At 44.0% G+C, this 26,063-nt stretch overlaps 1 protein-coding gene across 1 annotated transcript in view; it reads left to right on the forward strand.

The window, feature by feature from the left end:
- The window catches only part of LOC119389195 (kinesin-like protein KIF12), a 332,325-nt gene that overhangs the window by 245,994 nt on the left and 60,268 nt on the right, over window positions 1–26,063 (forward strand). Inside the window, exon 7 of the mRNA XM_049415048.1 lies at window positions 15,839–15,960. Within this exon, the coding sequence (XP_049271005.1) occupies window positions 15,839–15,960 (122 nt within the window). The remainder of the gene's footprint in view (window positions 1–15,838; window positions 15,961–26,063) is intronic.

Below are 26,063 nucleotides of genomic sequence, written 5' to 3' on the forward strand. Positions count from 1 at the left end.
TACCGACAACCATTGAAGCACCACCGACGAATCTCATTGGCTAACACGCGTTTTCGGTAGCCATGCTCTTCCTAACGCTTTTTCAGCACCTGGTGAAACGCACCCCCCGCTCACTAACGACGGTGGACTAGCGCGAGGAGAAAGGCGCGTCGCATTCGCATGTGGTCCGCTGAAAGATGCGTGGCTAAAGTGCTTAGGCGTTATTACGTTTGGCCCTGGAATTCTTCTTGGCAGGCGCCATTGCGCGTGATCCTGTGAATCAGGCCTGTCAGTAAGAGGGTTTCGCCATAAGTAGGCGCTTGGACTGAGACACAGAGCGCCGCATTTTTCTGGACAATTCATATGCCCGCGTGGTCGAGCGAGCGTGGAATGCCGCCATAGACGGGTTCCGAGGAAAACATCGGGCGAATCTTGGACACCCCTTTCTGGCGCGGTGTAATGGGCATGGGATAGCACCTCTGGAGGGGTTCTCATCAAACCACTGCATTCTTTTACCCGAGCGCAGACATGAAGGTTTGCACGTGCTCAAGTAAGCTGATTCCCCCCCCCCCCCCAAAGTCAACGACACTTCCCCTCTCCCCTTTCGGACTTCCTACTCTCTCAGGATTGGAGTCATCAGGGCGTGGCGCGTGAATTGTGTGGTGCACTGGTGTTCCCCAATTGGACTTCTCGGCCTACGGGTGTATTGTGTGACTAACTGCCCCCTTTCTGGAGGCCGGACGCCGGGATGACAAGTCACAGGTTTGGCGGAAGCTGCTAGCACCGGTTTTCAAGTGCCTCAGTGTTGACACACTCGGGGCTATGAAAGCCGGAGACTTTTGTCGTTAAGGAGCTCGGTTCGGAGCAGTTCAGTTCAGTCGAGTGAGTTGATTCACTCATATCCTCTGTCACTTGTAACCTGTAAATAAAGCTACGTTCTTTTTTGTAAGAACGCCTCTTCCTCACTGGAAAACATCGGCTATGCGGATGGACGACGGGAACCAGCTACCTTAACGAGACCCGCCGAAACCCACTCCTTACAATGTACGTGGCTTTGCAAATCTTCCAACTTAGGAAGAACATGGTGGCAGATGCCGGCTGCGCGAGAGAGAGGGTCGGGAGAGGAGCCAGTTGTCGGTACTTAGGCAAAAAGGGAAAAATCTAGGGACTTAGTTGCGCTCATCGGTGCTTCGGTTTCGCAGCTGAATTTCGTTGAATTTCGTTACGCCACAATCATTACTAGAGGCTGCTTTTTCTATATCTCAAAACTGCGATGGGATCTTCGCATGAAGAACTTCAATTCTCCCGTTTGACATAGCCGCCTAACTCCGCGAATTAAAAAGTTAATTACTTTAACTTTCTTAATCACCGTTTCAAATTATGTCTTTAGCCGCCTTAAAATGCCTGCGGCTACAGAAGAAGTAATTCTGAAGGCATCGAACAAATATCGCATTTATCCTGACTTTTGAGAATTTCGGACATATTCTTAAAAAGCCTGTATATCAGTACGGGAATCAGCAAACTTCTCGGTAAGTTGTAAGAACAAATTTAAGCGTCCCTTTTGTTTTTTCCGTCGTCAATCGTTGTCTGCACAGCGGCGCAAATCTTACCTAGATAATTCGCTGCGTGCTTGCAAAAATAAAGAAATGCAGGAATTATTTAGCGACCGCAGCGCTGATAGGCAGAGCAGCAATTGTCGAAAATGCTTTTATTCATAGAGTTAAACCCGCATATATCGAACTCGCAAAAAACGGGGGATTGGTTCGATATATTGAATAATGCGATATACAACTTAATGATATCGCACTTTCAATGCGAATTACGATGCGCAAGTTGGCTATGCGGCACTGCTTCATGGTAATGTAAGAAACACGCCTTCACGGAATACGAGGGACTTTTTTCTTTTAAATTTTTATTTTCCCGTGTTTTGTAGTTGGGGATGCGGGCTAACATGCAGAGCCGTGTTTTAAGCAAGAAAATGCGGTATAAATGTAAATAACGTCTTCGTTCACAGCTGTGCTTACTCGTCGGGCGCAGGAAGCGTGTTCTCCGCCTTGGCCCTGAATAGGCCTTGTTTTTCAATATCGTACACGTGAACTTGTTGGCATGCCGCACGCAGCGGCGGCGCCAGACCCGTTCTGATTATCGCTAGCTGTGTGGAGAGCAGCAGTTGCTTCATTTTCACGGCATCGATGGTGCTAACAAAACGAGCGGAGAAGCAGCGACGGAGAAATGACAGCACGTGATGGGAAGCGGTATCGCTCCGAATCCTCTCCGAAATACACACGGAATTCGTGGGGAAAAGCCAATAATGTGTGAGCCAGCTTCTCGGAGCGATATGTTAAGTGTTTCGGCTATTTTGCTATGCATTGTCGTTAAAGCTTTGCAGTGTTCGAAAATAGTTCGATGCAAAGAATATTTCGATTTATCCTCGTTCGATATAGTCGTGTTCGACTGTACTGCACAGTACTGAAAAATTCAGGAGCCCTTGCCCTATCGGTGGCAAACGAAGCTTGGTGCGTTCTTCCTTCCTCCATGCCGACAATTGGCCCCATATACTTATCAGCGCAATACTTCAGTTGCTACAGGCCACAACGAGAGCCATGCGCTCGTATCCTAGCAACGATGAAACGTGACACGTCACCTCGACAAAAGATAAGATTGTCATACCAGAAAGGGCAGACAAGCCCAGAATCGAGAATTATGTAAAAACGGCGCATGCAAATACACATGTGACCGGCGCACCTTCGAGGGCCGCATTTGTGCGTTCGCTCGCCGGCACCGGGTTTTTCGCATATGACGCCGCCACCGAAATCTGTGATCTTAAATGTTTCTTAACAATCTCACAATTATAGCATAATGAACCGCAGCCGACAGCATCACTTTTCGTCGGGGGTGGAAACAGTGGACGAAGGAAGAATGCGGAAACAAAACTGAACGTAGTTTATTCCATGCAAGCGCGTACTGCATGCAATTCGGCTTGGTGGCCGCATGACTGGGTTTATATAGGAACTGTCGCGATAGTCGAGCCGCTGCACTCTTAAAAAAAAGAGAGTCAAAAGGGAGTCACGTCTGCTTGACTCTCTTTGTGGCAGCCGATGACCACCTTTTTTTCTAAGGGGAGTCACAATGCTCTGGTCGACGCTCCTGAATGAAATAGATGACTCCCTTGCTCCAAGGGAGTCAGTGATGGTTCTGCATATACAGGGTGGGTTTTTTTTTTAAAGAAATCTTCACTGGCTGCGACCAAGATACAGTTCGCTGCTTTGGCTTGTGGTATACCGAAAAATTTTGGTTGAGAATATATAACATGGATTCGTAAAATGTGGAATTACGCACGTATTGTGTTATGGCTTCAGTTACGATATTGCTGAAACGGAGCTTCGAAAACGTCTACAAGTAAACAGGGTTCTTAAAAAATTTTGCCCCCAAGCGAAACATTCAGAGTTATGACAACGTTTAACAATGGCAGCGCTGACAAATTTGCGAATCTTCGCACGTTTGCAAGCGAGGTTTGTAGATTCCTACGACAGCATGTATGGCAGAAAACATACATTTATTAGTGAAATGGACGTGCATGGTGTTGAACGCACTGGCGATCGGGAACACATCTAACTCGACGGCCGTAAAAACATGTGCCGCAAAGCTGGCATGATAACCGCGCAGACCGGTTATCAAGGCGACCCTTTACCGCGTCTCCTAAAGAGCGACAATACTACCAGAATTATAGCTCGCGTGGTCATCATTTCTGCCCGCCACAGCTAAACTATATCTTCACGATAATCCGCGCGGGCCACCAAATCGCTCAGCAAACGTTGAGCACAGCTAGGCACGCACACACGGCCTCACCTCACTCTCCCTAGCCCCTAGAGCAGGGGATGCACGTTCACCTGCGCCCCCTCCCACCGTACAGCCCTTACAGACACACACAGGGCACGCTTCGCCTCCTCCACCCTGATATTATTCAATAGAGCTTTAACTATGCATGGATGTGTGTTCTATAGCACCAAAACAAAACCGAAACCATTTAGGCGTTCGTGGAGGCTACTTTAATCCAAAGCCGAAGCCATCAGTACGAGACAGCCATTTTGGCCTGGCGTCGTTAGACAGCATTGTTCGTGATCCGTCTCGTTGTGGTCGTTCTGTAGTCCGCCAGAATAATCTGTGTCGTCAGGCGTGATTGCAAGTGATTGTTTTGCGTGACTTTCTTCGTGCTATGCATTCGTGGCGTAGTATCGTATCGTCGGCTCGCTCTTGCCGTGTCTGGCTGATCGTTTTGCGTGACTTTCCTTCCGTGCTATGCATTCGTGGCGTAGTATCGTGTCGTCGGCTCACGCTTGCCGTGACTGGCTGAAGCAGTGTCACTCAGTGTTTGGGAAAAGCAGCCTCCGGACGGAGAAGTCCCTGCAGTAAGCTTCGTTTCGTCGTGAACTTGCCTGAGCAAGATGGCAGCGCATGACGGATCCCAGTGGCACCGACAGACGAAGCCTGTGGACGACGCTCCTACGGTCGTTATAGATTTCAGGTGAGTTCTGCCGGCTTCTGCCTACAACTCTTTTATTCGCTTCACACGTAGCTTTGCCACTTGTCTTTCTGATGTTCCAGTTGCACGGATTTTGCTATCGTGTTTCAATGGCTTGGCAACGACGAAAACCGCACTGGACTATCCAGTAGCGGGTAAAACGGAGTGGTGCGCGCCAATATCGTGTTTCCTTATTCCATACATGCCAGAAAAACATGAAATTGCGAGTTGAAATCTCGGTTGCAAGTCGAGTATGGTGACACGTAGAGCAACGTTGCACCGATATATATTTGAAGGGTAAGTAAGATCAGCTGATCAAAATCAATCTAATGCACCCGACCCGAACATGCCTGATGTCCAGATCATGATTTTGGCTCGTGAAACTCTAGAATTTAGTGTTTCTTTCCTTTGCTACCCAGACGTTGAAACACGTTTAATACGTATTTATTCGCTGCATATTCGAACTTCTCGCCGTGTTTGCTTGTTTGTTTGTTTGTGTGTGTGTGTGTGTGTGTGTGTGTGTGTGTGTGTGCGTGCGTGCGTGCGTGCGTGCGTGCGCGCGCGCGCGTCCGTGCGTGCGTGCGTGCGTAACTGCTATAAAACTTTGATGCAATAGCTTTTGTAGCACGGTTTCATTTAATTGAAACAGTGGTGACTTGATCTTATGATGCTAAAAAATATCATGCAACAAAGGTAAATGTGAGTTCACTTCAAAGTTGTAGTTTTTTGTTTTTTTTCCACAAACTGCATACCAGCATAACCTCATCCTCCTGTGATACTTGCTTTGTCTAATGTGGTGTGGTGCTAGTGCCTAATAGTAAACACAACACCGGCTAGTAATAATGGCAGTAAACATACTGCTCAAACACTCTGTTTCGTGGATATTGGATGCCTTTGTTATACCAGCCGTGGTTCAGTTCGTTATTATTTTCAACACAAAGATACAGTCTACAGTGATGTTGTGGGCAGTGGACAAAAATCCCTTAAAATGGACTTGGAAGCGTTATGCTGCGAAGCCCAAGGACGCGGGTTCTATTCCTGACCCCTGCAGCTGCATTTAGAAGGGGCGAGATACAGAAACTCCCATGCCCTCTGATTTGTGCACGTTGAAGAACTCCAGGTAGTTGAAATTAATCCGTGATCTCCCACTATGTAGCACCGCTTAATCGCATTGTGCTTTTCGCTCATAAATCTCTAGCAATTATTGCTTCGTCATTATACCTCGAAACACTCGCTGTATCCTATTTGAATTCTATTCGCCATAGTCTGCAATGAATATTTAGCACTTTTTACAGCAGGGCACCTCATTTACATTCTTTTACAATGCACCTTAATTGTCCCAATTTCGTGCCATAATCAGCTGTTGTTTTTAATATGTATATAAGTCACTTCAGCACTGTTCCTTTTTGTTTGACCGCTTCTCATCACCTCAATTGTTTGAGGTTTGAGGTGATGTTTGTGCTGCACAGTTTGCCCGAGTTTGCTCCCAACCCTCTATACTGGTCAACGCTGGCTGGTGGGTTGTCCTTCCAGACAAACGGAAAAACGAGACCTTTGCCTGTTGATATAGATCTGAAGAAAAAATGGCACATTAGGCCTTTAGAATAGCTGCACCTTCGTGCAGCTGTTCTGAAGCCAGGCACTAGAAGGGCACGCTCACAATGATGCGACAGAAAGAAGGCAGTGAAGGCAAGCCTAGTCTTGTCGTACATTCGCCATATTTCATGTAGCTGTATACACATTTTGCCGTTTTCTTCGTTAAACTAATAATAACATTTGGCGTTTAACATCCCAAAACCACGATATGATTGAGAGACGCCGTAGTAGAGGGCTCTGGAAATTTCGACTACCTGGGGTTCTTTAACGTGCAGCTAAATCTAAGTACACGGGCCTCAAACATTTTCGCCTCCAACGAAAATGCAGCCGCCGAGGCCGGGACTCGATCCCGCGACCTACAGGTCTTCATTAAAATACTGCTAGTCTAGTGGTTATGGTGCTCTACTGCTGACCCGCAGGTTGCGGGATCGAATCCTGGCCGCCGCGGCCGCACTTTCGATGGAGGCGAAAATGGTTTAGACCCGTGTGCTTAGATTTAGGTGCACGTTAAAGAACTCCAGGTGGTCGAAACTTCCGAAGCCCTCCACTACGGCGTCTCTCATAATCTTATCGTGGTTTTGGGACGTCAAACCCCAACAATTATTATTATTATTAAAATACTGCTGCCATGCTATACAGGGTGATTTTTTTTCAGACAGTACATATCTTTTATAAAAAAACTCTATGACAGTCACGCTCCAGTAGTACTCTAGTTCGAGGCGGAAATATTCTGCCGCAACAAAAAATGCGTTGACAGGACTAATTAACAAAAACCTGTTAACTAATTTTTATTTATTGACTTGAGGGCAGTTGTTTATATTAGAAATTTGTAGTGCGTGCCGCTTTATGGTATACCCATTTTTCAGAAATCATGAAAGTTTTACGTAACTCGAGATATTTATTGTGAAATTTTAAGGGCTAAATCAAAACTGATCGTGTCCGGCACACAGAAAACGCGGTTTTTATGTTACGTCAGACCGGAGCTGCCCGCGACAAGGGAGTGACGAAATTTGAATGAAGGCGCGTCGTGGTCGTACCTTTTCGTGAAAACTGGCAAGTCATCTAACTTGCGTCAGCGGATCGCCTTACCTTTGCATGTGGCGTTTGGTGCTCATTTGTTTCTTTCGAGATGCGCGCATCCGAAACGGCAGTAATATCAACCTTTTCTTTCTATGTTTACAGATAAGTACCACACATCGCACCCAAATAATAAGCTGTTTACTTGTGTATTTCTGAATGCTTGCAGATTTTCCTGATCACATTCTGCTTCGGCCCACCTTCATTAAACTATCATCACCTTCTTTCACGTGTAGCTCCGAGCTTACGTAACAGAGAAGCGACGTTTCCTGCACGTCAGGCGCTATCAGTTTCGATTTCGTCCTTGAAATTCAAGGATGAATATCACGAATTACGTGTAACTTTCGCGATTAAAAAAATGTGTATGCCATAAATTGGCACGCGATACAACTTTCTAATATAAACAACTACCTCCAGGTCAGGAATTAAAAGTTAATTAATGAGTTTTTGTTAATTAATTTCTTCATTGCCATTTTAGTTGCAGCAAACTATTTCCTTCTTGACATAGAGTGTGTGCGCGAAAACATCTTGAGCATGACTATTATACAATTTTGATAAGAAATATGCGTTCTCTAAAAAAACATCCTTCTAATTGTACGGAGGTCATGCAGCGGAAACAGTTGCAGCTGGCTAAGGGAGTAACAGACCCTCAAAGTACAGCAAAGTTAATGAGTATTCCTGGTTTTGTTCATTGCCATGACACTTCATGGAATCTGGTGTGTGAGCGCTGCCCTTGTCAGATTAAAAGGTGATCGATCTGTCTGTCATCATGTGTTTATTTTTGTGCACTTGACTATTTCAGGTTGCTTCAAGACTGCACATTGAAGCTCTACAGCTGCATTTGACCAGGAAGCCTCCTTGGAAACTTCGTGTCTCGAGGTAGTCAAGACGTGTCCAAGAATTCGGAATAGCCACGCTTAAGGTCTGGCCGTGAGTGGTCTCGAATCAGTGCAACCTGCTGTCCCTTTCGCCAGAATGCCACCTGACCCTGACATGGTCTGGGAACACGACACTGCCAAGCTCATGCACACAAGCTGTGTCACCTATTGGGGTCCTGTATATCAGATGACTACATGAGAATCCTGTACTACATGAGAACTACACATGTTGCATGTTTTGCGCTGTATGCCACATAAAATATGTAATGGATGTCGCAAAGAAGTGCTTGATGGCTGGCCATTGATTCCTATTCATAAAAACTGACTGCTGGCTATGCTAATGTTTATGCCAGGTCTAGTATATTGCCGCATTTGACAGTAATGTGTCTCGCTGTATTTCTGGACGGTGTTTCTGTATTTCAGTTCTGTACAGAACTCTCCATACCACAGCTAAATATATATATTTATATATATCATACCTTATATATATAAGGTACTTGACACACGACGTACGTTTTAGCATTAGCATAGTGCTAAAACGTACGTCGTGTGTCAAATGCCTTCCTACAGTATCAGGACCTTCGTGATCTTTCTGTAGCTCTTATATTTAAGGGTCATTCCATGCCAAGTGTCCCAGATGTGGCGCTCGCACATCGCAGCTTTTGCTGATAAAATTTGTGCCTTTTTCCTGTGCCACATGGAGTATTGTGGCAAAACATTCTTGCTCGAAAAAATTTTTGACGGTCCTGGCACCCCCTCGAATTTCGCTTCTATTTATTAATCTGTACCTAATAGAAAAATGTGTATAAAATCTACTTTTGTCTGTTGAGCTTCTAAACTGCGCTTGCGCTATCGCAGAGGTTCTGTTTAGTTGTCCCATTCATTATTTCCGAATTTTTGTGTTTCACTACCAGCTACGTAGCTTCAAAAACTACAAAAATCTTCAAAGTTCGTGAATTTTTCTTGAGCTATCTGGAACTCACCCTAACCAATATTAATAATAGCCTGATTTCCAGGAAAGTGTATTTTAGTACAGAAATGTTTAGGGGTAAAATAGACTTCAGATCTTTCCGAAAAAAAATTGTGAAATTAGAGAAAATGTACGATTTACGGGTGAGAAACAGCGCTAAAAAGACGGGACAAGAAAGGACACGAGACCACTGCGCTGACTAACAACCAAATGTGCTTTATTCCTTCAGTCAGCATAAATATACTTCACCACTAACGTGTGTAAGCTTCCCCTCGATTTCCCTCCTTCCGAAGGAGATAGAATTCATGTCTCGTTGATCGCCTTACTGCCTCTGCGCAGGCTGAGTTTTCTGTATTTTCATTACGTTAGTGGTGAAGTATATTTATGCTGACTGAAGGAATAAAGCACATTTGGTTGTTAGTCAGCGCCGTGGTCTCGTGTCCTTTCTTGTCCCGTCTTTTTAGCGCTGTTTCTCACCCGTAATCATGAACCAAGCAGCCCAAATGCGTACCCATGTGCGATTTGTTGCATGTTTGACCATATTTTTCATACTGATGCGGTCAAAGTAAAAATCCTCGTCATGCGGCGTTTGATAAAAGACTTCATCGTTAAGTAATGAAAAAAGTCTTATCAAATCATTTTTTTCTTTTAAGGAAGAAAATAATTTTTGAATTTGGCCCTCCGAACGCGCAGTGCATTTCATTTTGTTGCCACTTCGCCGCAAAGCACGTGGTAGCCCTTGCAGCTGACACTCGTCACAGGCAACGGCGAGATGCGAGATGTATGTCAGTGGCTCGTGAGTGGTCGAAAGTCTTGTCACGTTGATGTCAGGGCGACGAGTAATGAATTCGCGTTACAATGTGAGCTTGCTTGGCGGGCCCAATGGGAAGTATGGACGCCCGAGAGCAGCCTATGGCGTCGTTGGCACATTGTGCTAGAGGCCGTCTGTACAACATGTATACCCTGAGAAAGAAGTGTGTACAGTGTGCATTATTTCTTTCAGTATGTGTATGCTAGTTGTGCAGACGTCCCTCTAGGACATTGTGCCAACGACTCCACATGCTGCTCTCGGGCGTCCATATTTCCCATTGGGCCCGCCTAGCAAATGCTCATTGTAATGCAAATTCATTACTCGTCGCCCTGACAGCGCGACAAGACTTTCGACCACTCACGAGCCGCTGACATACATCTCGCATCTGGCCGCTGCCTGTGACGAGTGTCAGCTGTAAGGGCGACCACGTGCTTTGCGGCGAAGTGGCAGCAAAATGAAATGCACTGCGCGATCGGAGGGCCAAATTCAAAAATTATTTTCTTCCTTAAAACAAAAAAAAATATTTGATTAGACTTTCTTCGTTACTTAACGATGAAGTCTTCTATCAAACGCCACATGACGAGGATTTTTACTTTGACCGCATCAGTATGAAAAATACGGTCAAACATGTGACAAATCGTACATTTTCTCAAATATCACAATTTTTTCGGAAAGATTTGAAGTCTATTTTACCCCTAAACATTTCTGTACTAAAATACACTTTCCTGGAAATCAGGCTATGATTAATATTGGTTAGGGTGAGTTGCAAATAGCTCAAGAAAAATTCACGAACATTGAAGATTTTTGTAGTTTTTGAAGCTACGTAGCTGGTAGTGAAACACAAAAAAAATCGGAAATAATGAATGGGACAACTAAACAGAACCTCTGTGATAGCGCAAGCGCGGTTTCGTAGCTCAACACACAAAAATAGATTTTATACACATTTTTCTATTAGGTACAGTTTAATAAATAGAAGCGAATTTCGAGGGGGTGCCATGATTGTCAAAATTTTTTTCGACCAAAAGTGTTTTGCCACAATACTCCATGTGGCACAGGAAAAAGGCACAAATTTTATCAGCAAAATCTGTGATGTGCGAGCGCCACGTCTGGGACACTTGGCATGGAATGACACACACACACACACACACACACACACACACACACACACACACACACACACACACACACACACACACACACACACACACACACACATATATATATATTGAGAGAGCGTAGGCATCGGCAAGTTGGTAATTCATGTTTGACTTTTTGAGCGCGCAAAAGAACAGGGACGAAAAACGACGCAGACACAGCGCTGACTTCCAACATATGCTTTATTTTCTGCAGTGGTACATATATATATATAGACAACAAAAAGCAACGCACGCAGGCGCATTGTACAGGAAGGCTTCATGTAAAACCACAAATAAGTGTGCATGATAAGCAATCAAACAACCTGATACCGGATTTTTTTCTTCTTTAAGAGATCAAGCGGTCATTCCTGACTACCACTATCGTCTAGTCACCCCGTGGGCCTTGCTTAGAAAGTCTAGTTCTTTTTGGATAGGTCAATTGAAGGTGCACTAATGCACATGTCTCCCAAACTTGCAATCTTCGCCGCTTCAATTATCTCACGTGTTGTTTGTGCCTGGCTCCTTCCTGTCGCAGTGCACTGCGAATACATGGGATCGCACCCACACTTCCTGCAGTGGAAAGCCAAATGTCCCACACCTCCAGTTCGCACGTTATTTGCGTGCTCACGCAGCCTGTCATTGGCACACCGTCCCGTCTGCCCTATGTATTTCTTGCCACAGGACAGCAGTAACTCATAAACGATGTTGTTCTCACATTTAACAAAGCTTTCTTTGTGCTTTTTTTGGCACCTGGGTTTTTCAGAACCACTGTAGGAGGCCTTGCACAGATTATAAAGCTTGTTTGGTGCTGAAAGGACTACTCTTACGTTGGCGTTGTTTCCTATCTTTTTCAGCCTATGTGAGACATCGTGAAGGTACGGTATGACGGCGCATTTCTGCTTGACAGGCTCCGTTTCTGGTGAAGCCTGCTCCTCACCCTCGCGAGCATGTTTGACAGTCTTGAGAAGACCCTCCGCCACAGATGTGACGACATACTGAGGAAACCCCGCCTTTTTCAGGCAGTCAGCTTGCGCCTGGAAACTACACGAACACTTGTGAGGACATGAGCGGCGAAGCGCATTCATTAGGGTTAATTTTGCAATACCCCTTTTAACTAGCTTGGAGTGGCCCGAAGAAAACGGCAGAAGCGGCCTATTGGCCCTAGGCTCGTACGACCAGCAGACCTGGTCTCGCTCAAAGAACATTCGTAAGTCAAGAAAACGCAAGGCGTTGTTTTGCGGCATTTCATGCGTGACTGCGAGCGGTTGCAGGAAACGCGTGAACAGATCAAGTACGTTTGAAGAATCATTGCCAACGCCTGGACTTGATTCTAGAAAGACAACGTAGTCGTCTACATATCTAAACACCTTCTTTACATTTGTGCCTGTTACTAGAAACTAGAAACAGAGCTAACAGGCACAAATGTAAAGAAGGTGTTTAGATATGTAGACGACTACGTTGTCTTTCTAGAATCAAGTCCAGGCGAATTTGGCAATGATTCTTCAAACGTACTTGATCTGTTCACGCGTTTCCTGCAACCGCTCGCAGTCACGCATGAAATGCCGCAAAACAACGCCTTGCGTTTTCTTGACTTACGAATGTTCTTCGAGCGAGACCAGGTCTGCTGGTCGTACGAGCCTAGGGCCAATAAGCCGCTTCTGCCGTTTTCTTCGGGCCACTCCAAGCTAGTTAAAAGGGGTATTGCAAAATTAACCCTAATGAATGCGCTTCGCCGCTCATGTCCTCACAAGTGTTCGTGTAGTTTCCAGGCGCAAGCTGACTGCCTGAAAAAGGCGGGGTTTCCTCAGTATGTCGTCACATCTGTGGCGGAGGGTCTTCTCAAGACTGTCAAACATGCTCGCGAGGGTGAGGAGCAGGCTTCACCAGAAACGGAGCCTGTCAAGCGGAAATGCGCCGTCATACCGTACCTTCACGATGTCTCACATAGGCTGAAAAAGATAGGAAACAACGCCAACGTAAGAGTCGTCCTTTCAGCACCAAACAAGCTTTATAATCTGTGCAAGGCCTCCTACAGTGGTTCTGAAAAACCCAGGTGCCAAAAAAAGCACAAAGAAAGCTTTGTTAAATGCGAGAACAACATCGTTTATGAGTTACTGCTGTCCTGTGGCAAGAAATACATAGGGCAGACGGGACGGTGTGCCAATGACAGGCTGCGTGAGCACGCAAATAACATGCGAACTGGAGGTGTGGGACATGTGGCTTTACACTGCAGGAAGTGTGGGTGCGATCACATGTATTCGCAGTGCACTGCGACAGGAAGGAGCCAGGCACAAACAACACGCGAGATAATTGAAGCGGCGAAGATTGCAAGTTTGGGAGACATGTGCATTAGTGCACCTTCAATTGACCTATCCAAAAAGAACTAGACTTTCTAAGCAAGGCCCACAGGGTGACTAGACGATAGTGGTAGTCAGGAATGACCGCTTGATCTCTTAAAGAAGAAAAAAATCCGGTATCAGGTTGTTTGATTGCTTATCATGCATACTTATTTGTGGTTTTACATGAAGCCTTCCTGTACAATGCACCTGCGTGCGTTGCTTTTTGTTGTCTATATATATATATGTACCACTGTAGAAAATAAAGCATATGTTGGAAGTCAGCGCTGTGTCCGCGTCGTTTTTCGTCCCTGTTCTTTTGCGCGCTCAAAAATGTCAAACACACACACACAGATATATATATATATATATATATATATATAAAATGCTTAACAATTGTGGTGACGTGGCTAAGGACTACGCATTATTCGCAGGATGTTGTGCCTATAGTTTAGGTGCTTACTGATAAAACAGTAGGTTGTCATTACAATGTGGACATGTATGAAATGGCATGAAGTGTTTAAAACCGATTCAAAGAATAATTTTACAAATCGCAGAAATTTCAGTTTGTTTATAGGATGAAGGCATGCAGACGTGAAAGAGAAGACACAGACAAACCAAACGCTAGCGTTTGAGCTGTCCGCATCTCTTCTGTTTCCGTGTTGCATGGCTTACTTTCTTCTAGAATCAACATTTTTTGTTGTTTTACGCGAGCGGAAATTGTTCTGAGACTCATCTATATAAACTTCGAGTAGTATTTTATTTCCCCCAGAGGAATCGAATGCAGCACTGTAAAGTTGCTACAAAAACTTGTTGCGGCTGTCATGCATCCACCACAGTGTTCCTGTTTGAGTAAACCCGGTGGAAGTGCCTTGTTGAGTAACAAGAGGTAGCGGCACCAACTTTCGTCGATTGTCAGATAAAAACCCTAATGGTGTTCGCTCTGATTTGAAGTTCTTTTGAAATTCTTGATCAATCTCTATAAAACTTGTTTAGTTTATGTGTATTTGTACGCTGATTTTGAAAATGCAAATATTTTTCTACTATTATATGTCGTGTTAAGTATATCAAACATTTCATGTGCCATGTTAGGCCTGCACGAGTTACAAAGTAAGCATATCACAATAATATGAAATGGGAACTGTATGCAACATAACCAGAATGCATGTCCTAAACCCACTTAACAATATTCATAGTCTCTGAACATTGACCAGTAAGTGTATGTCTAGCTGGTGATTCGCTCACGAGAGTTCAATATTACGTAACTTTTAACTCAAATGGGTTTAAAACGCGAGTTCGTATGTGGGCTAGCGGGTTCATGAACATTATGCCAGAACAGCGCAGTAAACTCCTTTGCCAGAACAGCGCAGTAAACTCCTTTAAAACTATTGCATACAGTTTTTATCCCCTAACTATAGCGATATGTCGATTTACTTTGTAACTCCAAGTTTGGAAAGGCTTGCTCATCAAGACACATGAAATTTTTATGTGTAAAAACTGCGTTTTCTTCCAGATAATTGCATATTTGAAATCGCCACATAAGTAAACCTAAACTCGGCAAGTTTCATCAATATCGACCAAGAAGAAAAATAAACGCATTATTTGTTGCAGAGTGTCTCATTGAGTACCACGAAGTGGTCACACTGACTCTTGCCAGGGGAGTCATGTACACCACTGTCCTTAAGGACAACGGAGTCAAAGGAACGCTCCAGTGGGGGTCAGCGTTACCATGGCAAAGGGGTCACCCTGACTACCTAGAGGTACTAGCGGGAAATAAAAGGTAGTCATGTAGACTCCTGCGTTGGGAGTAACGTAGACTCTCTGCTTGTGAAGAAGGGAGTCATTGGTCTGAAGAACGAAGGGAGTCGTTTGACACCCCAAATTGTGAAGAAGGGAGTCGTTGGTCTGAAGAACGAAGGGAGTCGTTTGACACCCCAAAAGGTCATCATATGTGTAGCGAGGCGATTACCACCCAAAGGTAGTCAGTACAGACACCCTTTTTTTTAAGAGTGTGCTGTCACTCTAGCGGCGATAATAACACAACAGATAGAGGTAATAACGCTTACTAAGTCGTCTTGTAGGCAAGTTTTGGCCTCTAAGGTTGAAGACTGGGCTTGTTGGTATAACATCACTGTAGATTGTATAGTGCAACGAATCGACGGCACACAAGAAAGATACACACGCAACAGAGCGATCTACAGTGATAGTAACCACTACTAACCCTGACACGCCAAGCAGTAACGGCAATATTTACTACATCTAAAGGAGAAATGTTAGCGAAAGGTAGTAGACGTGTCAAGACGTGCAATCTAAGAGCTGGAGTTGCTACCTTTTTTACTACGAGTATACCATAACGTTTCCAGCGCCGAGTAGCACAGGAAGACGAAAAAGGCGGATTCCTCTATAACATGTTATTCCATTGCATGGCGCAACTTTCTACCTTTCTAACTGCTCTCGAATGACGTTCTCTCGATATTGTTAGTATGGCGCATCTGTTCAACAACGTTGCCATCTATACTAATCTCGAATTCAGTTGCTGAACGGCGGTGGGCAGCTACACCTAGGCAACGTGCTAGCCGTGGGCGGTGAACCTTCGGAAGATGGCGACGAGAAGGCGCTCCTACACAAGTACATGGCCGAGAACGAGGCTCTCAGGTAAGGTCGGCCTGCCGCGATGCCAGAACTCGGCGGAGCATTTGGCGCTTAGGTTATAGCGGGCTCACGCTTCACTTGAATATTCGTGCACCGCCCCAAGCACACCCCGCACTTGCTCGGTCGCGGACCAACATTCAAGAAGACCCTCTAAGCGCACCTGTGCTTCTAGTGAAATGCTTTATTGAATACGCACGCATTTACTGTTTTTACTGAACCAGAGGGAATCCTCGTGTGAAATTTCATGTGTTATGACAAAGGGAGAAAGACCTCCTTGTAATGTTCCGACTGTTTGTGACAACTAAAAATGCAACCTCGAGCAATATACTATATATAGCGTCATGAATACGCTAAAGGAATACAAGAAATACAGAAATCAACTTAATTATGAATTGAAACAGGCCAAAATGAACTATTACGCAGATGTTTTCAGCAGAATAAGCAATGACCCAAGGAAAATTTGGGATGAGGTCAGAGACCTGCTGGGCCACAAAGCTCATAGCAATATAACCATCATAGAGACAGAAGCGGGAGTCCTTAATAATGTTGATGCAGCAACGGCATTCAACAAGTATTTCATAACTAGCTGTGACACCCAAGATGACATAGATGGTGAGGATCTACATCTGTTGTTAAAAAATTGCAGCATTCCCAATACAATTCTGTTAACCCCTGTCACATGCACCGAAATTGAAAAAAGTATTAGGAAAATAAAAAATAAATGTGCAGCAGGGTACGACGAAATAAAACCTGTGCCGATAAAATACGTAGCCGATGTGTTATCCGCTCCCCTAGCGTATATTATCAACCTTTCTTTTACCACGGGCATTTTCCCAGACAAGCTGAAAATTGCTCGCGTATGTCCTATCTTTAAAGGCGGCAATCCGAAACACATGACCAACTATCGTCCCATATCAGTGCTACCTGTTTTGTCGAAAGTATATGAAAGTGCAATGAACAAGCGGCTCCAGGATTTCTTTGATAAATACAATATTATAAATGATGCACAATTTGGCTTCCAAAAAAACAAGTCTGCAGAGCTTGCATTAATTCAAATAAAAGATCACATAATAGATAATTTCGAGAAAAAATTATACACAGTTGGGCTATTCATAGATCTGCGTAAAGCGTTTGATACCGTATGTCATGACGTCCTCTTACATAAATTAAGCTCATGTGGTATACGAGGAATTGCACATGACCTTTTGAAAAGCTATTTAACAAATCGATACCAATTTGTGAGCATAAATAACGAGCCATCAGAATACGTCGTGGTGAAGAAAGGAGTGCCGCAGGGATCCATTCTGGGTCCCCTCCTATTTATAATTTATATTAATGATCTCTGCCACATTCCAGATTGCCCCAAACTAGTAATGTATGCGGACGATACCAACATCTTTTTTGAGGGTTCCTCACTTGTCGACCTAGAAGGGAACGTGAACCTTTTTTTGAACCAGCTCTCGTCATGGTTGAAACTCAATAAGTTGTGCTTAAACGCAAATAAGACCAAGTACATGCTGTTTGCCCCCGTGAATAAGCCAAGAAATTTTAATATGACTATTAGATACCAGGGCCATATATTAGAACAAGTTAAGAGTCAGAAGTTCCTAGGTGTCTGGTTTCAAGAGGACTTGTCTTGGAATGAGCATATAGCGAAGTTAATGTCAGAACTTAGTAAAAGTATTGGATGCTTATACAGGTTAAGTTCTCTCATACCACTGTGGCTAAAAAATTCACTTTATTACACTCTCTTCTACTCACGACTTTCTTATTGCGCGCTTGTGTGGGGGACTACAACACTAACGAACTATTCTAAATTGGTTATTTTGCAAAAGAGGGTCCTGAGAATCTTTGAGGATTTTCGTGGCCCTATACGTGACTTGCGGACAGAACCGCTATTTTCGAAATTTAGTATGCTCAAAGCCAGCCAGATTTTCTATTTTAAGTTATTTCAGTACATAAAACGCAATAGACTCTATCATTGGCAGGATCCTCGTGGTTCTCTGTATGATTTTCGTACTTATGCTAGAAGGACTCCAAAGACTCGAACGATCTACGGACGGCAACACACATCTTTCCAGGTACCCACCTTTTTAAACAAAATCGACAGCTTTCTAGATATAAATTGCACAGTTTCTAAGCAAATGATCAGGATAGTACTGATTGAAAACAACATTGAATTTTCTTGACTACTGTTTTTGTTTCCTGTTTGCCCATATTGTATCTCATGTTTTTTTTGTTTGTTTTTTTCTGGTACAAATGCTACACCGTACGACAATTCCTAATCGTATGTTTGTGTACTTTTTCCCCGAGCATCCCTGTGTATTTTTTATTTGTCGTTTCTGTATGCCTTATGTAATTGCGATGAGCACTCGCAACTAATGTCAAATTGGTATGTCGAACATTACGATTGTAGTGTATACATTTCCATACTAGAAATAATGCTTTATTATTGCTGTATTTGTTACATTATTTTGCACATGTACCTTTTTTTATTTTTTCTTTCATTCCTATTATTTGTATCCTGCAAAGTGCTTATGACGGCCTGCGTGCCTCACTGCACTTGGAGCAAAGGCCCTTTGTCAGGCTTTTAAGCCTTTTGCCTTCGCTCCATTTTCTGTACTTGCACAGAAAGAAACAAATAAAGAAAGAAAGAAAGAAAGAAAGAAATATGCTACGACATCGTCCGCATATTTAAAAAAATCACCGCATCTCCACTAATATGAATCATGACGAGTGGCGAAGCACTCGGTATCGTACCGGTATGCCACCGTACATCACCCGCGCGTTGCCACTGCGAATGTAAATTGAGTGACATAAAGTCTATATATCTATACAAATGTATTTATTTTCGTTCCTCTTTAATGCCCTTCTATTTTAATTCTCTTGTTATAGTTCGTATATGGTCTTGAGGTCTGGATTCCGTTTTCCCTTCATTATTAGTGCTTTGCGGTTTGTGAAACGGAGAGCCAATGGTTCTTCAAGTGGATCTAATCTAAAGTTGGCAAAGCCAAGGTCTATGCACGTTCCTCAGGTGGTTGCTGATTGTTTCCAGTCATATGAAATGCGTCGTAGAGCGTATGCAGGCATCATATTGTCACGTGGTCGTGACGCTGACGAAGGCAGCTGTCGGCGTGTCCAAAATGAAATTATTTATTTGGCCGAACTTGTGGCCATGAAACGGAAAGTCAACCTACAGCAATGCAAACTGTACACTGATACCCGCGAACAAAGCGTCGGCCGTCGATAAACTGCTCAGCGGTAAAGCGTGTCGGCATTTGTACGTGCGGCATCGAATATTCGAGCCTTACCGCAGGTGGCCGCGTTGGTTCTAGAATGAACTCAACTGTCCGCGTTTGCGCGCTCAATCTTATAAGAAGATTCTGAAATAATCTGGAAGGTTCCCAGATATTCCGGCCCGGTTTGCGCAAGACAGTGATTATACATGTAATTGACCAGTTACATAAACAAAGCAAAAGAAGCGCGCGTGGCATTGACACCCCCCCCCCCCCGCTTCTGAAAGAGCATCGTCCCGATGCTTGTCACAGAACATAGATGGTGGAAAAACAAGTGCATACACAAACAAATTGCAATAACAAAGCAAACAGTACAGTCCACTGATTCGCTAACGCGTAAAAAACGGCTTAAGGCGCACGACATGGCCGACTTGAGGTCGTGCAGCGTCGCTGGTAGTTCGTAATGCCGTACGGGGTGACCTCGTACACTCTAAAAACTGAAACTCCTGCAGTGAGAGTTAAAGAGCTTTGTTACTCCCGCAAACCTCAATATACTCTCTCTTAGGGAGGCGCTTTACTCTCTTTTGCCAGGAGGAGTGAAAAGGCCTTTCACTCCTGCTGGCGAAAGAGAGTAAAGTGCCTGTTTCACTCCCGCATCCCACGAGAGAGTAAAAAGTTGTTTTACTCTCCTGCAGTATAAGAGCTTGTTTCAAAGTTTGTTTTAGTCTTGCAATTCTCCAAATATATGGAGCTGTAAAGAAAAGTTCGTGCAGTCTAATATCTTTGGCAGTAGCTCAATCGATGAAGTGACGGCGATACATTCCTCGCCAACTTATCGCGACGAAAACCGCTGACATGCACAAAGAATATGCGACCATAAATGTACGCGATTATACTCACACGTACGCACACTCTGAGTCAGGTCCTAGTTATAAACTGACTAGACGCGGCACGCCGCAGCGTACGCAATAAAATGCCGGGGACAGAACGCCTGAGAAAAAAAAGGAAAAAAAAAGGGGGGACTCTTACGTTTCGCCTTTAAAACGCGACAGCGATATTCGTACACACACACACACACACACACACACACACACACACACACACACACACACACACACACACACACACACACACACACACACACACACACACACACTATCGCCTTCTCAATCGCTAGCTTGCCTTCGCTTCTCAATGGAGACGTATACACAGTGGCGCAAGGAAAGCCAAAGTGCAAACGCCCTCTCTCTCTTTGCATCTACGTCGAATTTTCGCTCACGACCAAGGACCAACGCTGCTCTTTCGCTCAGAACCAATGACGCCGACGCCGCCGACACCGGAATTTCTGCGCAACGAGCTCTTGGACGCTATCGCGTCAAAAAAAAAGATATATATAAACGCGACTTCCTTCAAGCGGCCGCTAAACGGGAGGGCTGTTACATGAGCCGCCGAGAGAGAAACACGATGACGCAACCGTAAACAAGCACGCACACACACGCACACCAGGAGAGGAGAAGCGTGCGTGCTAAAGTCGAAGTCTCGCCGTCGCCCTGGTCGCCCGTCGCTGCCTTCGCCATTTTCTTCCGTTGCCCGGTCATCGAAATTTCCGAATTGCTCAGCTGTGTCGGCTGTGCGTGCCCGTGTCCTGTGTGTGCGCGACTGTGATCTCAACGCTGGACGTGAACGGCATTCAGCGACGGCAGTGCAACATCCCGTACTGTGAGCGTGTTCGTGTTGATTTCATGATGGTCTGGAGACTCAAGCGAGCTTGCACCTTCGTGTATGCGTGTTCGGCCAGCACCTAGCTGGGCACAGTCGGAAATGCGAACGGTAAGTGGTGCTTCTGTGTTCTCAGTTTCGCGTCGCTCACGTGTGTAGTGCTGCTCAGTGTGTCGCGTGGAAAGTACAATAAAAAGCGGAATGGAAAAGCATTATGCGCACATACGTGTGATGCCTGATGCGCGTTTAAAAAGCTTTTGTGAAGGCACACGCTTCGCACGGCCAGTCTATCGAAGAGCGGGTACGCCTCAATGAAGACAATTTGTGCTCTATAATTTCTTTGCTTGCCATAAAGTGTTAATGTGGCAGCGTGCTTTCAGAAAATATAAACAAGCGAGAGGCCGCGGTTATCACTCCGCCATGTGTGCATTAAGGCTAGCTTTTGTTTCCATTTGATTCAGTTGTAGTTGTCAGCCTCGGTTGTACAATGGTTGCGGTGCTCGGCTGTCTACCCGAAAGTCGCGGCTTCGATCTCGGCCGCGGCGGTATCATTTCGGTGGAGGCGAAACGCTAAACGCCCGTGTACTCTGCAATGTCAGTGCACGTTAAAGAAAAACAGATGGGCGAAACTTCCGGAGCTCTTCGTTGCGCACTTCACTTTTTTAGAAAAACGCCTATTTTCTTAACTTATTTTCGGTAAAACACCCCCCTCCATCACAATTTCGCTCCCCCCCTTCCCCTGTGGCTACGGGTCTGGCGTACGCTATTACAAACCTCCCTAATATTAGCAAGTGGGAATACTTTTCGATAACATTTCTGCATTGCGCACTTTGTTCGTGTCTAAGAGAAAAAACAGAACAGCATACCATAGGGTAATTACGTCATTACGTTGGACTAGAGCGAATAAAATATGCTGCAGAGATATGATTATGGTCATATTATGTGAAAGTTGTCTGTTAAGTGAGAGCGTTTATGGTGAAGCACGTGTATTTTACGATGTTGTCACTTAATAGTGACAATTTTGCTACATAATTCGTGACATCTTGAACTTTCCTGGATTTCATGTGAATATTCTCATCCAGTTGAAGATGTGTGAGCTGTGCCAGGCTTATTCAGTCACATCAGTGCAAGTCAACTCAATGCAATTCTGATAGCAGAGGGACAGTCATTAAAAAAATGTGACTCTCATAAGACTATTATGAAGCTTTGAAGCAAGGCTAAGCAGCCATTGAACATTATCACAGTTAAAAAATAACTAATGTTCAGCAAGAACAGAACACCTTTCGTCATTTCTTATGGTTTACTTCTGTGAGTCATATGTAAGCTTCCTACCTTCATGCTTCTTGATGAATGTAAATATTGTGTTTAGTGCAGCACCAGAAGCAGTAGACAATGGCACGCAGATCACCAGATGACTCTATTGCAAATTCTCAAGGGAGACTCTATCGCAAATTCTCAAAGGATGTGCTGTTGTGCACCTACTCCGTGCTGTATCATACTTTTTTTTGAGCTCTTTCATTAGCATGATACACGGCAAACAACTTAATTTATCAAAAGCTCAAATGCTGTGTTTTTGACGAAATGGTAGGTGTGGAGTGAACTTGAAACCGCAAGTATTTGCTTTCTGGTCTCGCACAGGCAGTGAAATTTGTGGTTGGCTGTAGTTGTAGGTTATGTTGGCTGTAGGTTGGCTGTAGGTTATGAATGTTTGTGCAGTTGGCAACACTATACTAATGAACTTGATGTGTTTATTTGTAAATGCTGCAAGACTTAAAATGAAGGAAGGAAAGAAAGAAATAGATGGGAAGGCAGGCAGGTTAGCCAGTTCTCAAACTGGCTGGCCATGCTGTGCAAAGGAAGAGCGTACGAGGAATAAAGGATAATACAAAAGAAACTGTACAGAAAAAGAACAAAACAGGAAAGAAGAGTATGATGCCTTGTAAAGTCTGTCTCTAAGCTCACTTTTGCGTAAGAAGCACAGCAGCACTTTCAATGCTAACATCAAATGGGGGCAGCAATGAAACAGCTCTGGAATCCGTTTTTCCTGAGACAAAAAAAATGCTTTATATACACTGCCAGTTTTGTATTATGTACTGAAGTAGTTCTTGGCGTTCGAGTGCATTAGGATAATAAATTTAGAGTTAAAAGATTGTTTCATGCATGGACGTCTAACTGAATTTATGCCGGTTATCTGAATTAGGTATTGGTGTGCTTTACAGCTGTTTAGTGCAGCATGAAATAGTGAGTCTGCAAAAAATGTGTACATTTCTTTTTCTTTGCAGATGGTGCTCAATATGGCACATGCAACTCTATGCAGCTGTGGACACCAGCAGCTTGATAATAACTCTTGAAGCTCATCTGGATGCTTCACAGAACCTGGGTTGGTAGCAGCAATCTCATTAGGAGAGTGTGATCAAATAGAATTCATTTCTGAATTGTGCAATGCATACCTGTGTGTAATGAAGCAAGTGATTGATACATTCGAAACATTGAGAGTATCACTATTTTGAGTCCAATTTCATGGTAGCTCTTATCTCAGTCATCCGATACAGTATGCAGAATCCGCACCTGCACTCTGTCACGCCTATAGCACTATATTGAATTTACAGTGGAGTGCCTCGATAATAGACACCTGTAGCATGATTTTGACTGTATTGTGAGGGATTCATAGTGTTCCTGGCGAAATGGTCAGTACTTATATAACGGCAGTGCTAAGAAGACAAGGACAAGAAAGTGCACATCACGAGCGCTTACTCAGAATTGAAAGCTTTATTCCTTCAGCAGAAAATATATACCTAAACTTGAACCTCGCCTATTACCCGCCAACTAGCTCGCCTTTCCGTTTTGCTTCAAACGGCCAGTATTGTGATGCATTACCTTAACAATGAAGTGGCCTGTACATCGATATACATTGAAGCTCACCAGCACATTGTTATTATGGTGTTTAACTTTATTTTTGTGTTCGGTAGTTGCAAAACTGTTCACAAATTTGCGACACAAATGTTAGTCCTGTTGTCACCATAGGTCGGCAAAAAACGTGGAGCTCACTGAGACTCACTCACCAAACATTTCTTGCCCTTAGACTCACTGGGACTCAGACTCGCCAAACGTTTCCTCATCCGGACTTACTCAAACTCAGACTCACTATAATTTTTCTCAACCGGACTCACTCGGACCAGACTCACCAAAATGTAATTCACTTGGACTCAGATTCACGGCTCAATTTGAGTCTGAGTGAGTCGACTCATGAGTCCGCTAGCCTATAAATAGCTTTTTCTACCATAGTGTCAGTGTTCTTTAACACCAATATCTCGCATAATCGGTGCTCTGCTTAGCATCTTTTGATGTCGTACCTTCAAAGACGAGTTATCAGAGTTTGCAATTCAAAAGGACCTTTCTATTGAAAGAGATGACTCACACGAGATATTTTTATCAGTAACCCCCTGCGAAAAAGTTTGCGGGGGGGGGGGGGTCAAGGCATCTCCTCCCCCTCTACTTCCGCAAATCACGCCTCTGATCAATAAATATAAAGCAGACGCTGACGTTGGTGGGAGTATACATGAGTATAAACGTGAGCGATATTAATGCTCCGGTTCCGGCAGCGCCATCCACGTATCACGTTATCTCGGTTTTGAGGCTATTCGCCACGCGGTCGCACGTTCGAGCTCCTATTGCTCACGATAGTACAGTTAACATTCAGTTACTTTTGCAAGGGCACGCTTTGCTTTCGTGTTATTCCGATTCCTATGACGGAGGCATCAACCACCTTTTTGTAATAGGAGTTGCCTCCACAAAACAACAAGCAACACTGCACACTAGCTGTTGTACCTTGTTCTTTTGCTACATGTATAAAAACATGGCAGCAAAACATGGACAAGCAAATGAGCCTCGTCTTTCTGTATTATAATGCTGCGTCTTTCTAGATATTGCGAGAATGAAAGTGTGCTGCACACTTCAGTAAGACAGATAACTGGGCAAGTTGGTATGGATCCATAATTTAAACTTTTTTAGCGCGCACAAAAGACAAGGACAAGCAAGAGACACACGAGCGCTCGTGTGTCTCTTGCTTGTCCTTGTCTTTTGTGCGCGCTAAAAAAGTTTAAATTATGCTGCACACTCATTGCATATCTCACAAGAAAATAATTAGCACCTTCTTAATTTTGTATTTTCGTGTTTTTTCGGAAAAGTCTACAGTAAGAGAAGTCAAGTTGGTATTTTGTATGTATGCAGAAAGCTTAATGGACTTCTTTGCTTGATATCTTTCTCAGGAAGACTGAACACTTTTGGCAAAGCAGCAACAGTTCTGGCCCACCTGTTTGTCTACAAGACGGTCTCTTCTGTGAACACTCCTGTGCCTTACAGTATACTATAGTGATGATCTTGTACATCTCTCAGTATTTAGGATTGTCAGCACTTGGACTGCTGCACTGTGTTATGCACGGGGTTGAGTCGAAACTTTCCAATAACAGTGTGCGTTTGAAACTTTTACATGGATTGAAAAGATGCTGAAGTAATCTCATTTAATTTACTAAGCATGGTTCTTGACTGTTTTACAGCCGTTGTTTATTCCGTGTTCAATTTTTATTCAACCTCATTGCATGTCCAGTCCTTGGCTCTAATGTGCCAAGCCACCACCAGTATTGATGGGGAATTTTTAATTCAAAGCATGTTATTGCTTAACTCTGAGGTAACTTTCCTGTCACGGTATTCGAATTCATTTTCAATGTGATACTTCTGCATGACCCATAAAGTGAGCTATTGAAGGTGACGAGGAACCAACTTTCCGGTCGCATTTGATGGCATTAGCTGGCATGTAAATATTGTAACCATTGGTCTACTACTTATGCATAATAATACGGGTGAATAGGGTTGTGAAATAATGTCATGTTCCCAAGCTTAACTTTATAAATTTACATTATTTCTTAAAAGTATGTGAATAAAGGCGACTGTGTTAAAATAAACCTTGGCAGGTGGATCTATGGTCGACACCACAGGTCTTTATACAAAAAATTGTACTGCACAATCATGTGTAACATGCTTTCATGCCTGAGGGCAAACTAATGCAATATATAAGAAAAATGGTACACCAACATGCCTAAGTGTTGCAGATCTTTATTACTTATCGAGTTGCCTTCATGCGTATGCAGACAC

Source organism: Rhipicephalus sanguineus, chromosome 4, assembly GCF_013339695.2.
Source record: "Rhipicephalus sanguineus isolate Rsan-2018 chromosome 4, BIME_Rsan_1.4, whole genome shotgun sequence".
Lineage (NCBI taxonomy): Eukaryota > Metazoa > Arthropoda > Arachnida > Ixodida > Ixodidae > Rhipicephalus > Rhipicephalus sanguineus.